The sequence below is a fragment of the Panicum virgatum genome, chromosome 1N (genome assembly GCF_016808335.1).
Source record: "Panicum virgatum strain AP13 chromosome 1N, P.virgatum_v5, whole genome shotgun sequence".
Lineage (NCBI taxonomy): Eukaryota > Viridiplantae > Streptophyta > Magnoliopsida > Poales > Poaceae > Panicum > Panicum virgatum.
Window position 1 is genome coordinate 34,667,126 of NC_053145.1, and position 13,056 is coordinate 34,680,181.

At 43.5% G+C, this 13,056-nt stretch overlaps 1 protein-coding gene across 2 annotated transcripts; it reads right to left on the reverse strand.

Annotated features, from left to right (window-relative positions):
- Positions 1-2,182: 2,182 nt before the first annotated feature.
- LOC120655676 lies at positions 2,183-12,690 on the reverse strand. Of its 2 annotated transcripts, XM_039933621.1 has the most exons (7): positions 12,301-12,690; positions 5,721-11,060; positions 3,400-5,636; positions 3,046-3,306; positions 2,853-2,963; positions 2,582-2,761; positions 2,183-2,507 (listed from the first exon to the last, which is right to left on the reverse strand). In XM_039933621.1, the coding sequence occupies exon 3, from the start codon at positions 5,298-5,300 to the stop codon at positions 4,383-4,385; it is 918 nt and encodes a 305-aa protein (XP_039789555.1). In that variant the 5' UTR covers positions 5,301-5,636; positions 5,721-11,060; positions 12,301-12,690; the 3' UTR covers positions 2,183-2,507; positions 2,582-2,761; positions 2,853-2,963; positions 3,046-3,306; positions 3,400-4,382. The 2 variants fall into 2 exon arrangements, with proteins under 2 accessions (XP_039789555.1, XP_039789554.1); XM_039933620.1 differs by having other exon boundaries at positions 3,400-11,060.
- Positions 12,691-13,056: the final 366 nt, after the last annotated feature.

Sequence of the window (13,056 nt, forward strand, 5' to 3'; positions counted from 1 at the left end):
TTCCATAAGTTCAACCGGGTTCCTTATATAAAAATATGCGGCCCTCCAAATTGCTTTTTTACTTTCCAGTTTTTATTCACATGCCATTTGTAGCCACGGATGATTTGAGGATCTCTTTCCATTTTCTGCAATACAATTATTTTTAAATAATTATTTTTTTAACACGTGTCAGGCACGTGTATCTCCACTAGTACCCCGAAACAAATCACAGGTTCCTCGCCACCAGGCCGCCGCCGTATCCCACCACCGCATTCGACGATGCAACCGTTCCTCTGGCCGCCTCGCTCCCTTCGTTCCAGCACGGGATTGTCGACCTCTGCGCGGAGCTGGCCGGCCCGTCGCCGCCACCGGGATCATCCTGCTATCAGGCCTTCCGCGCACGGAGTTTGCCCTGAGCACGCTTCATCACGCATTCATCGTGGCCGATCCACGGCCATCAGCACGGCTGCACGGTAAGGCAGGATCACATCTTCACTTTGAAGATGTTTTTGCATTTGCTGGTGAGTGCCGGACGAATAGAGACGTACGTAAAGTTCCCGGTTCGGTTTTGCCTCCCCTGTTCCTCTCGTAAGATCTCGATCGGGCACACGCAGCATCGTCCATTTTAATATGTTTTTATGTACTGTAGTGATTCTTAGCTTTTGATTTCAATCTCACCATATCTGTGAAGAATAGTAGTTACAGAGACTCTTACCTTTGTTATTTACAAAAATATCGTTCTTTGTGCAAAATTTTCCCAATGAGAAGCAGATCGAAAGAACATGGCCAATATTGTTATCACTGAGAGCTCACCGAATAGGTGTACAGACAAATCGCTTTGCTTGTTGTCTGCGACCCAAGTCACTAAAAATACGAGAGTCTAGGACTCCGTGGAGTCACACATCCTTGCATCATTTTTGACATCCAAGCCTAGGTGAACTGCTCTTCAGATTTCATCCGTTCTATTTACTTTTGCTTCTTGCCACCATCTATGTTGTCTGGTTTTACTTGGTTGCTTTGATCTTTATATTGACAGCCTTCTCGATCGTATCTCCATGGTGCACGGCACGGCAACGATCGAGGATCTCAAGAGGCACCCCTCCGGGAAGTACCGAAGGTACCGAGGAGACCTGCTCATGGTGAATGGGCACCAGAAAGTCTGGTGCGCCAGCAGCCCTATTTATGCAAGATTTTCGTGATCATTTCCCATGCATATATATCTTCCTCGTGGGATGATAGTGATAGTGCTCCGCTGTTTCAGGTTAATTGGGCATAAATCCGGACTCGAACTAAATTGTTGGTTCAACATCCACCGCGACTAGAGGTTTTGCCAGAGATGGTGGTCAGGTCCCCTTCGTCATCCAGCATGCTGCCTCCCAAACACAAGGACGTGCAATCCGCTAAGATCTCACCGGCAAAAAGACAACTTACTCCTGCAAAAGAGAGTGCAGGAGCGGCCAGAAGTAATCTTATCACGCCCAAAGGTAAAGCAACTGCTTGATCCTTTCCTTCATTTAAATAAATTTTATGAGCCCTTCTTTATTCACCCGACATGATTTATATATTTATTTTACTTTTGCAACCATTTGTTAACGTGGAAGCATTGAAGTTGGGTGATATCGCCAACATAAAATATAAGGAATTTGAATAAACTGTTGGAATCACTACTGCAGAAAACATTTATAGGGGCGGGTAGATTGTCATCTTCAGGGGCGGGCGCGCGATCCGTCCCTGTTTGACGCAGCTAGAAACCAAGTTTTACAGCGGTGGGTACCAGGCCCGCTCCTGAAAATCAATTTCCAGGGGCGGGCCATGGCACCAACCGCCCCTGGAAACCCTTTTTCAGGGGCGACCCACCCCGTGAGCCGCCCCTGAAAATGATTTTTCCAGGGGCGGCTGACGCCATCACCCACCCCTGGAAAACCTTTTACAGGGGCGGCTCAAAGCATGAGCCGCCCCTGAAATTCATTTCCCGACAAGCCAAAATTTGAAATTCCATTCAAATTTCTGTTTCCCGCCAATTTATTATAACATGTTTCCCTCTGTATTTAATTATTCTATTTTTTATTTCCTGCCCATTTTCATCTGTAAAGCAATTGCACCATTCGATTCAGGTTTTTAAAATTCTATTTCTGTTTTATTTAAATTTGTGTTTCCCGCCAATTCTATTTCGATTCCGGATTTTTTTGATCGATGATGAATATATTTCGTAAACATTACTAATTACAAATTCAATATAAAATCATATAAAAGTATCATTACATGCATCATTAGATTACATCCATCATAAAAGTGCGTAGAGTACAGACATCATTTACATTGAGAAACGCTAGTAGAGCCGGCCCGAAGTTCTTGATTTTCCCACTGACGGAGGCTTGCATATTTTGGGTCGAGTGATAATTCATGCTCAGGGTGAACAAATTCTCCACCTATATGGACCACTTCATGCAAAATGAAGCGACATAAATCGTCGACTATAAAAAAAAGTTGTTGCTCATGGAGTGGACCATGTGGAGTGGCCGTTGATCCTGAAAATAAGAAATCCATTCCAAGATTACAATATGCAGTTATGCATCTATCCTAGCAAAGAGTAGATGCTTACCAATTTGGGATCTTTTGTGTACCTCCTGAACTCCCTCTCGTGCTCGCACACGTAGTATCCACAGTACACGGAATCTGCAGGTTGCTTGTGGCATGGATAGTGTGTGCGCATCACCATATTTTTTCCCTATCGGGGGGGGGGGGGTGTTCTCCTCCTTTTAGCACGTAGTGCCTGTAAGACCTATTTTTAAGAAAAAGAAAAGAAATAAGTAGTTATTTATGTATGCAAGATTCAGCATGAAGTTGAAGTATAGGATAACGATTTTGCTAACATGTTGAGGATGTCCTCGAATTCCTTATAAGTATTCGGATCGAAATCAACGGAGTCGAATACTAGCATACGTCCATGCTTTGGCTTGATCATAAATACAATCCAATGATTTCTGCAAAAATATCATATATGATTTCTTAGTCAGATATTCGAAAGAAGTGCATGTTATACCAAATCATTGAGACTACACTTACCGAAAGTTATATGGTGCCCATATGACATCCCTGTCTTGCCACTCTTGAAACTGATGCGATATGTACATAGCAACTATCATAATGATTTTTCTATGTTCCTGCTTCCGCACTTTATTAATTTTCTTGCGAGATTTACAATTTTTGAATTCATCGTGGTCGTCGTTCCACAACATTGGCCCTTTATGGCGCTTCTCAGCAATAGCTAACGGGTCAAGGAACGCGACCTTCCTACCTGCCTTATCCGCTTGTCGTTGCACTATCCTGTAGAACGAAATATCACAACTAATTAGATATGTATGCATATATAAGTATAGACCATTGCATATAAGATATGAATTTGGATGCGACACTTACATGCACCAGAGTCTGATCATTTCTACATTAATTTCTTTGAGGCGGAACATTTCTTGGATGTCTTGAAAATCAAACATGATATCAGTGATACCCTCAGTTCGTAATCTGAAAATTTCCGGCGGTACCTAGCCCAAAGGCTTGTGATGTGAAGTCTACATGCCCTTCTGTACCAAGTGTGCATCCTTTTTATAAAACCTGGACAGTCTTGCAACAAAGAGTGGGGTAGAAAATCTTTACCATACTCGAATTTTTTCGGGCAATCCGGTAAATCTGCTATGTCATCGACCCCAATTTTCCTAATGAAGTCGTGGTCAGTGCGGGGCTCAAAAACGCCCGGTCGTCTGGTGGCACTAGAATCTGAAACATTTTTTGACTTTTCCCATGCCTTATCCGTTGACTTTTCCTTTAACCTTTGCTTGGTGTTTGCGGCGTGCCATTTATTTACAATATCTGAGTCCTCCTTTTGGTATGACCGTATAACTTGATGGACAGGGAACCCAAGTTGTTGAGCCGGTGCCGTGTGCGCTCGTGGTGGTGATGCTTGAGCTGCTGGGGCCGGTGAAGGTGAAGCTGCTGGTGGCGGTGAAGCTTGAGCTGCTGGGGGCGGTGAAGCGGAGCCAGTGGCGGCAATGTCCGAGCCAGTGGCGGTGATGCTAGAGCCGGTGGCGGCGATGCTGGAGCTCGTGGTGACGGGGCCGCCAGTACATAATCTGGAGTCGGTCGAGTCTGATGTGCCGGCCCTTCTGGTGAAACAAGCAGTACAATATCACATTTGTACCACAGAATGGTGATGCCAATGCACTCTCCAAGCGTGGTCCTCCCATCCGAAGTAGGGATGTCTATCTCGTTGTCCTCGTAGCTTGTTTTCAGTAGCTCCTGCACTCGCACGCATGCATATTGGGGCGGGCTTGGTTTTCCATCAAATAAACCCGCCACAGGATCCACGTGCGCCTTGGCAACTTCCCTCGTCTTTCCAGCTCTGCCTATTGGTTAGAGCAGCATGCATGGAGTAGTATTTGTGATGCAATCCACCGGATATGGTTGTGCTGTGGTTGAGGCAACACTGCTCTGAGCACAGGCCGTATTCGCTGGGCTAATACCAGAGGGGGCATCATCACCATATGGCCGGATTGCTGCTGCCCCAATTGCAACGGATTCATCCATTTTTGCCCTAATTGCTGCTCTGTTAATTGTGCAAACATTTCCTTAAACTTTGATTCCGCTGCTTTCTCGGCCGCTTGTATCATCTCTTCCTTGTAGCGGTCATGCCTCTTGTAGGTAGAGCGGTCCTCCTCGAATCCATCCCTAAAGGTCAACTTTGAGGACACGCCTCTGATGCGGCCTCCGTGCTCTTTGGTCCCAATGGTTGTACTAAGCATGTCCTTGTCCCTCTTGACGCTGAACTTTCCTTGTTTCTGAAGCTCGGTAAGTTCGTACATTTTTTGTGCGATGGCTTCAGTCTCGGGTTTGTCAAAATGTGGCTTGCCTTCCACTATCTTAGGCTTCCTGGCTTGAAGCCAGAACATGGCATGCTCAGTAAGGCCTTCAAAAGGGTCTGGTTGCCCTGCGGCTATTGCAGCCTCTCTTTCACGGTGCCATTGATCGGCCTTCTTTTGGTATCCACTCGGGCCAAGATGTACTTTATGTACATTGCTCGTTGCCTGCTCAGTATTTTTCTTGCTTAGCGCTAGAGATTGTTCGGTGCTCTTTTGCCGAACAAACTCTTCCCATTGTGCTTGAGTGATTTCCCCGTAATCCGCAAATGGTGTTCGGCCCTTTTTGACATACTTAGTGTTGAGTTCGCTCTTCCACCGGCGGAAACTCTCACCCAGCATCTTCCTAGCATAATGCCTCACGCTATCTTGAGTTCCTCTTGGCAAAATAAATGTTTGCCTCAACATCTGCGATATCGCCTCCTTCCTTCCCTCAGGAACTGTTGGCTAATCGGGGATCGTTGGATCCAAAACCAACTTTGTCCTTATTATTGAACTGATTGCGTTCCTAAACTTTGCGCAGATCTCTGGAGGCTCCATGGGCTCGCCTGCAGCACTAATTACGTTGACCACCCATTGACCTTCGGGGTATTTGTTTCTTCCACACTGACCCCGTTTCCTTTTATTTTGGCTGCCAGAGGAAGTTGTTTGAGGTTCCGGACCAGAGATTTCATTGCCTTCAAGTTCTTCCTCTGTTGCATTTGCATGTTAGCCTCGACGTCTACTTCTTCCTGTCGCAGCATCCTACATGGAACGTACCCGAATTCATCAACTTATTACACGTCTTTCTTGAAAGTATACAATAAATGCTCGATTGTAAGTCCTTACCCGCGCTGGACTCGGAACGTAATCTGGATCAAAATCAGACAATGAAAACCTTTGTCTTGGAGGGATCGGATGTGGATCTATAGGTTCCAATCACTGTCCTGCTACGAACGCCCCTTGTCCATCCCGGTCAACTTCGTCATCCCCACTTTGAACACCGGCGTCGTCGCCCCAGTCCATCTGAGAGGCGAGTCTTTCAATTTCCTCCTCTTGTGTCATTGGCGTTTCCCTTGGCGGGGATGATGGCGACGGATCAGACATTTACAACTTCTACATTAAACGAGGATGGCCAAACGAGTTTATATACACAATAAAGTCCTCACAACAAATAATAAAGTCAACAATTTATATATATACACAATAATAGGTTTTCCAAGTCAATAATGCTAAAATCCTTAATTCCACCACTTATATATAGGGGTACAACAATAACGTCATTTAAGTCCACATATAAAGAAATTCTAAGATATATTTATCAACATATACAGAAATTATTTCTAAGACTAATAAATAACTATAAGAATTATTTCTAGAAATTCTAAAATCAACATATATAGAAATTATTTCTTATAGACTAATAAATAACTATAGAAATTATTTATAGAAATACTAAGAGATATATATCAACATATACAGAAATTATTTCTAAGACAAATAAATAACTATAAGAATTATTTCAAGAAATTCTAGAATCAACATATATAGAAATTATTTCTTAGACTAATAAATAACTTTAGGAATTATTTCTAGAAATTCTAAGTTTTCAACATTTACAAAAATTATTTCTTAGACAAATAATTAACTATAAGAATTATTTCTAGAATTTCTACGATCAACATATATAGAAATTATTTATTAGACTAATAAATAACTATAAGAATTATTTCTAAAAATTCTAGGATCAATATATATAGAAATTATTTCTTAAAGTAATAAATAACTATAAGAATTATTTTTAGGAATTTTAGGATCAACTTATATAGAAATTATTTCTTAAAGTAACAAATAACTATAAGAATTATTTCTAGGAATTTTAGAACACATTTATCAACATATATAGACATTATGTAAAAAATATATATAGGAATTATAGGACACATTTATTTCTATGTATAAAAATTTGAAAAAAACCTAAACTGTCGCGGGGCGAAGGGCCGGGGCTCGAGGGACGGAGGCGGAGGCGGCGGGGCTCGACGGCGTGGGCTCGACGGAGGACGGGTCGAGGAGGAGGTGGCGCGGACTCGACGGTGCGGGCTGGACGGAGGACGGGTCGAGGAGGAGGCGGCGGGGCTCGACGGCGCGGGTCGAGGAGGAGGCGGCGTGGACGACCGGATCCGGGGCGGCGGTGCGGAGGACGGGATCCGGAGCGGCGTTGGTGCGGGTCGAGGACGGCGGTGGTGGCGGCGCTGGTGCGGGTCTAGGAGGAGGCGGTGTGGACGACCGGATCCGGGACGGCGGCGGCGCGGAGGACGGGATCCGGGGCGGCGCTGGTGCGGGTCAGCGTCGGCAGCGTGGAGAACGGGCGGCGGCGCGGGCTCGGGTCGAAATTTCGGCAGCCTGCCAGCGTCCCGCTATTCCAAATCGAAATTTGGCTAAGTCCTTGGGCGCCTTGATATTTATAGGAGAGATATTTCCAGCGGTGGGAGACACCACCACCTGCACCTGGAAACGATCTGTAGGGGTGGGTGGTGCTGTCACCCGCCCTTAGAAACCCATTATCAGGGGCGGGTGACTTCACCACCCGCCCCTGAAAATGGTCCCTACACACGCACGCACGCACGCACGCACGCACGCACACGAAACTGCCGCACTTAGCCACATCCAGAATAGATCTCGACACCGCCACCTCCCCCCGCGCGCGCCGCGCCACCACCTCCCCCCGCCCGCGCCCCTAGCCGCCATCTTCCAGGTATGTGTTATATTTTGTTTTTTTTCATTCTTTCCATTTATAAATGGAAAGTACACTTAGTTAGCGATTTATTAATTTAGTTAGTAATTTATATAATGATATGTATATATTGATGCATATATATTGATCCAGGTACGTGTTATATTGATGCATATAATTTAGTTAGTGATTTATATTTTGGTACAGATATATTGATGCACATATAATTTAGTGAGTGATTTAGTAAATAAACTCATGTATATATTGTTGTATTATATATATTTAATATTTTCATATTGGTGCATTTTAAATAAATACACATGTTTGAGCAGCGTATCAATATGGCAAGTGGTGGCTTTGGTCATGGTATGCTGCATCAGGCTTACGACCCGCCCCAGGCTCATAATCCTGGCATCACTTTCAGCAGAGTCAACAGGACTAGACCAAGGCGATGTTCTCAACAGAACAATCCAGCTCCAGACATAGTAAGAATCATTTCTTTGTCTATAATCCACAATATTTGATCTCAGTAATAAAAATAATTATTAATGTTTATTTACATTGCCTCTAATGCAGCGTATCGATTTGTTTAAATGGCTTACTGAGGTTCTACAATACGTAGGTGGTTCACCTCTTCAGGTGGTAACCACATAACGCCAACAATTCAAGAAAATGACAATCTCTTTCGAGATACCATCAAGACAAGATGTAGGTACCATGATTCAAATAGTGGCCAATGGGAAAGAATCACCAGTTCAGATGACTTATGAAAGAAGAGCCATAGAAGCCTGTCTTTTGGAACTTCAGAATTATGGTTATCTGATTCCAGATTTGTCATGGTTCAAAATCAAAGCACTTCAACAGAATCAACAAGATATTGTTACTCTCTACGAGACTCTTTCACGAGAAAATCTATATGACATAGTAAGTGGATTTTGTTAATTTCAAGAATTATGATAGTTTCTTTGATTGTGCAAAGCAGTTAATTATATTTGCATTCCATCTCCATTGCAGGATATATTTGGTAACACTTTTACGGCAATGAGCTTAGAAGAAATTTTATGTCAGGCCGTTGAGCAGTTGGGTTATTATTCTACTGAGTCCGGACCAGCATATACAAGGGAAGGGCTCTACCACAGTTCTTATGAATTTCGAACTACGCCAGATCCTACCGCGGAACCAATGTTCACCGCCTACGGCAAAGCACTTCCTCGGAGAAGCGAAGCAAAAGACAGCTGTCTTATCCGTGTATTGATTTTCATTGACAATGCCCTGGGGTACAAGATTGGTGATGTTAACTATGTTCAGTACCTGTTGCTTCGGAATAATATTCCTTAGATGATGTAGTAGGCATGCAATTGAAATTTTGCAATATGTATTCGCTATGAGTTTTCATGCATGTATTCTATCGCTAGGTAATGTAGGCTATGAATTTGTTAAGTCTACTATCTCTAAATGTGAGTTTTTGAGATTGATATTTTCCTTGTTCTAGGTTGTATTAAATTTGAAAAAAATAACGAAACTCTTTCAAAAATCAGGGAGAAAAATACATCAACAAATAGTTCATTAACAAGTCTGGTATTCAGAATACAAGAGAAAAATACGATTACATGCAATCCGATTTGAAATAACTACTGATTGAACTGGTTACAATTCTCGATTCGCCATCCTTGCGTGCCCATGGCTTGTCATTTTTTCTTAAACTTGCTTGTATAATCTTCATCTTTTGGGGTATGTCTGTGAAGAGGTTCATTTCATTGTACTAATTATTATCTTCCACATCGTTGATACCATCAACCCCTATAATATCTTGTTTTCTTGGGACAACAACATGCTTTCCTTTCTTTGTGGGGTCAGCTACATACAGAACATGTGCGACTTGTGAAGCAAGTACCCATGGGTCATCTTTGTAACCAATATTATTGAGGTCAACAATCATGAGTCCATAGCTGTGACAGAACCGCCCAAATTAAATCAGGTTAAGTGCACTATCATTTTAAGCGTTAATCAAGTTATAGCACACTGAAAACGGTGTAATCCGACAGCCTGTTGGGTTAAGGATCGAAAACACCGGAAGTCTCGCACGAAAACGAGCACAGATGATTACAAGCAGACTAAAGTTCTCAAAATTAAGTTTACAAAGCAAAGTATTACAATTAAGTTTAAATAAAAGTTATCAGAGTTAAAAGTGCAGCGGAAATTTAGAAAGGAAGTTCAGTTTGAAAACCACGAGATCTATGAAGTCGGGAGGATGTCACATCGAGCCCACCGACGTGAATCCTGGTCAGCTTCCACCAACAATAAATACCTGAAAACAGGGTAACAACAAACCCTGAGTATACTAATACTCAGGAAGGCTTACCCGACTAAGGGTATACTTAGCCCATTATCTAGACATGCAAGGTTTTTTGACTCTGGAGTTTGTTTTGCTGAAAAGTTACTAATATTGGATCCTTACTTTCAATATTTTAGCTCAATTTAAGTTTATCAAGTACCAACTAGATTTGCCTGACATCTAAAGCAAGCATGGTTGATCACATTAATCTTTACAGAGTACCACAAACATATCTCATCATACTTCTGTTTTCATTTTCACTTCTTTACTACGATGTGACACGGTGACCAAGGTTCTCTTAACCGAGAGAGACGGCGAATCGATCCGATTTAACCTTGCAAGGTGGACCTAACTCACACGACACGTGCAGCCACGCCGGACCACATATGTCAACCGTTCCCATCATTACCCCGACGTCTGAATCACGCCTGCCAAAACCCGGGTGAAGGGCCCCTCACAGCGAACTCCTAGAGAACTAGGAGGCGACATACACTCCAACACCCGCCATCATTCCACTCCCAGAGTAGCAAGTCGCGATTCAAAGTATCGTTGCAAATCAGGTATTTAGCTTACCGGTTTCGACTACCTCCTACTTCCGGCATGTGGTTAGTACTGTTCAAACTCGGTCAGCAATGCCAACAACGGTACGGTCCTCAATCGACACAGGCGGAGGCTTACTTTCCATCCATTTCATATCCAGAACCAATTCATCTCTGCCCGGTCTCCATTCTTCTTTTTTCACAGATTTATTCTCAAACCACTTTGCCATAAATAACAAAGACCTATAGCTCGCGAGTGACAGGAATCACTCGACTTCTACCGAGTCCTAATTAAGCATGGCAGTACTAACGACCTGCACACTAGTAGAGTAATTGAGGAAACCTAGGGAACATGCATCTACGGTTCCAATCAACACCTAGAAATGGAAATGCACAATAATTATATAATAAACATTGAATACCGAAATTAAAGGTTATGCTCCGGGGCTTGCCTTTTTGCTGAGCGGGGTTAGTATTATTTGCGGCCTTGGGCCGGGTCTTCATGAGTTTCTTCTTGCACCTACTTCGCTAGCTCCTGGGCTTCACAACCAATCCATAGACGGCGTCTTCAGCTACGAGTTCTATACGTATGCACATGAAATGCTGGTTAATGCAATTGCACAATTCTAAACACACGTAGGGTGATCATTTACCGAGTAGTACATAAACCAACTACATAAAGTGAAGAGGCCGAGTAAGGTCTTGTCTAAAGTATTTTCCTGAACGACTCCATGAGACAATACAAATTAAACACACTATATGTCTAAACATCTTCGTAATAGAAAGGTGAAGCGTGGTTCGAAAGGCAGGATTAATATAAAGGAACTATCTCATGAAATAACTATCCAGAACAAGTATTTAGAAACTTCATTCTAAACTAGAGCACCAATGGTTTGTAAGAATAAAATAAATTCATATTTACTACCACTTAATAGCCATTTTAGTTATAGAGACAAGCTACGAAACAAAAATAATTATGTAAAGTCACTTGTATACACCCACAAGTAAACAGTCTATCCTAAAGTATTATTTTTATCATAAATATAGTCCAAATTTTTGTATAAATTTTAGTAACTTTTATAAAGTGCTTTCGTTAAATGCAATATTGATGCAAAAAGGGATAAAATGCACAGAATAAATCTACTGTAAAAGTTTCAGTCCTAGATTAACAGTATAACATCTTAAACAAATACATCTATTTAATAAAGGCATAAAAACAAGTTTTTAAAAAAACTAAAGCTATAGACCTCAACTAAGAATGAGTATTTTACACAGAGCTACTCATCAAGAGACTAACAAAATGTGCAAGTTTCAATCCTAGCAATGCTCTAGAACAAAAGATACAAGAAGAAGCTATTTAAACTAACATTTAATCTAAAGCAAAAAGTTATTTAGAAACTAAGGATGTGACTATAAGAAAAGTTGTAGATCTTGTCACTAGGATTTCGACAAACTTTAGTTTACATTTTTCTGATTTTTCTAAAATTTTATATGGATTTTACAAGTTCATACGAAATGAAACAAATTCATTTGACAAAAGAACAGTAGCAGCACGGCAGCACAGCCACGCCATGGCCACCAGCGCCATGGCCGCCGGCGTGGCGCACATGGCTCGCGGCGATGGGTCAGGGCGGCGGCGGGGCAGGGCGGCACAGTTGCCAGCAGGGCCGGGCGGAGCCAGCTCGGCCGGCGGCGCGACAGAAAACGGCGCAGGGGCAGCTCGCCGCGGCATAGGCGGACCGGAGCGGCGGCGCGGCGGTGTTCCGGCAGCATGGCGCCGGAGTTGAAGAGGAAAGGGGCCGGGGAGGACGAGGAGCTCACCACGAACTCATTTTGGGGGTTGATTTGGGTGGAGAAGGGCCGGAGGCGCGGATCGATGTGAGGGGGCGGAGCTCGATGGTGCACCAATGGCGGCCGGCGGTAGGGCAACTGATTTCGGTGGATTCAACTAGGAAGGAGCTCTGGTAACTAGTGGGGAAGGTGGAGGAGGCGATGGGGGAGGCTTGGGCGCAAGGGTTTGGATTGGGAGGTCGTGGAGGCGCCGAATCAGGCCGGAGGCTAGGCAGCCATCCATGGCTCTGCTCTGCTCGCTTGTTGACTCTGCTCGAGGTAGAGAAGGAAAGAAGGGAGAGGAAGAGAGCTGGCGGTGCTGGAGACTTCGGGAGAGGTAGGGAGAGATGTGCCGGGCTCGGTCTGCTCGTTGAATGGGCGCACGGCGATGGCCACACGCCTACAACCGCGTGGCGAGCTACTGCTGCTGCTGCCACGGTCGAACTGAACCAAGGTTCAGTGTCCATGGCCGGCAAAGACAGCAAGTTGAGCCTTCGTTCCTTCCAAAATCACATTGCAACGTTTCAATCGATCAATACAAAAGTTAAAGATGGATTGTAGGGCTACACTTCTTGTATAGAAGTTTTGGTGAAATGATTCACGGAATAGGAGATAAATGGGACCAAAGTTTGGGGAAAAACACGAGTTAACTGAATTTTCAAAGGTGCATACTCATTTCAACTACCCGACTTTGAACCAATTTAAAATACCATACAGAGTTAAATCTGTGTGCTGATCATGGCCAAG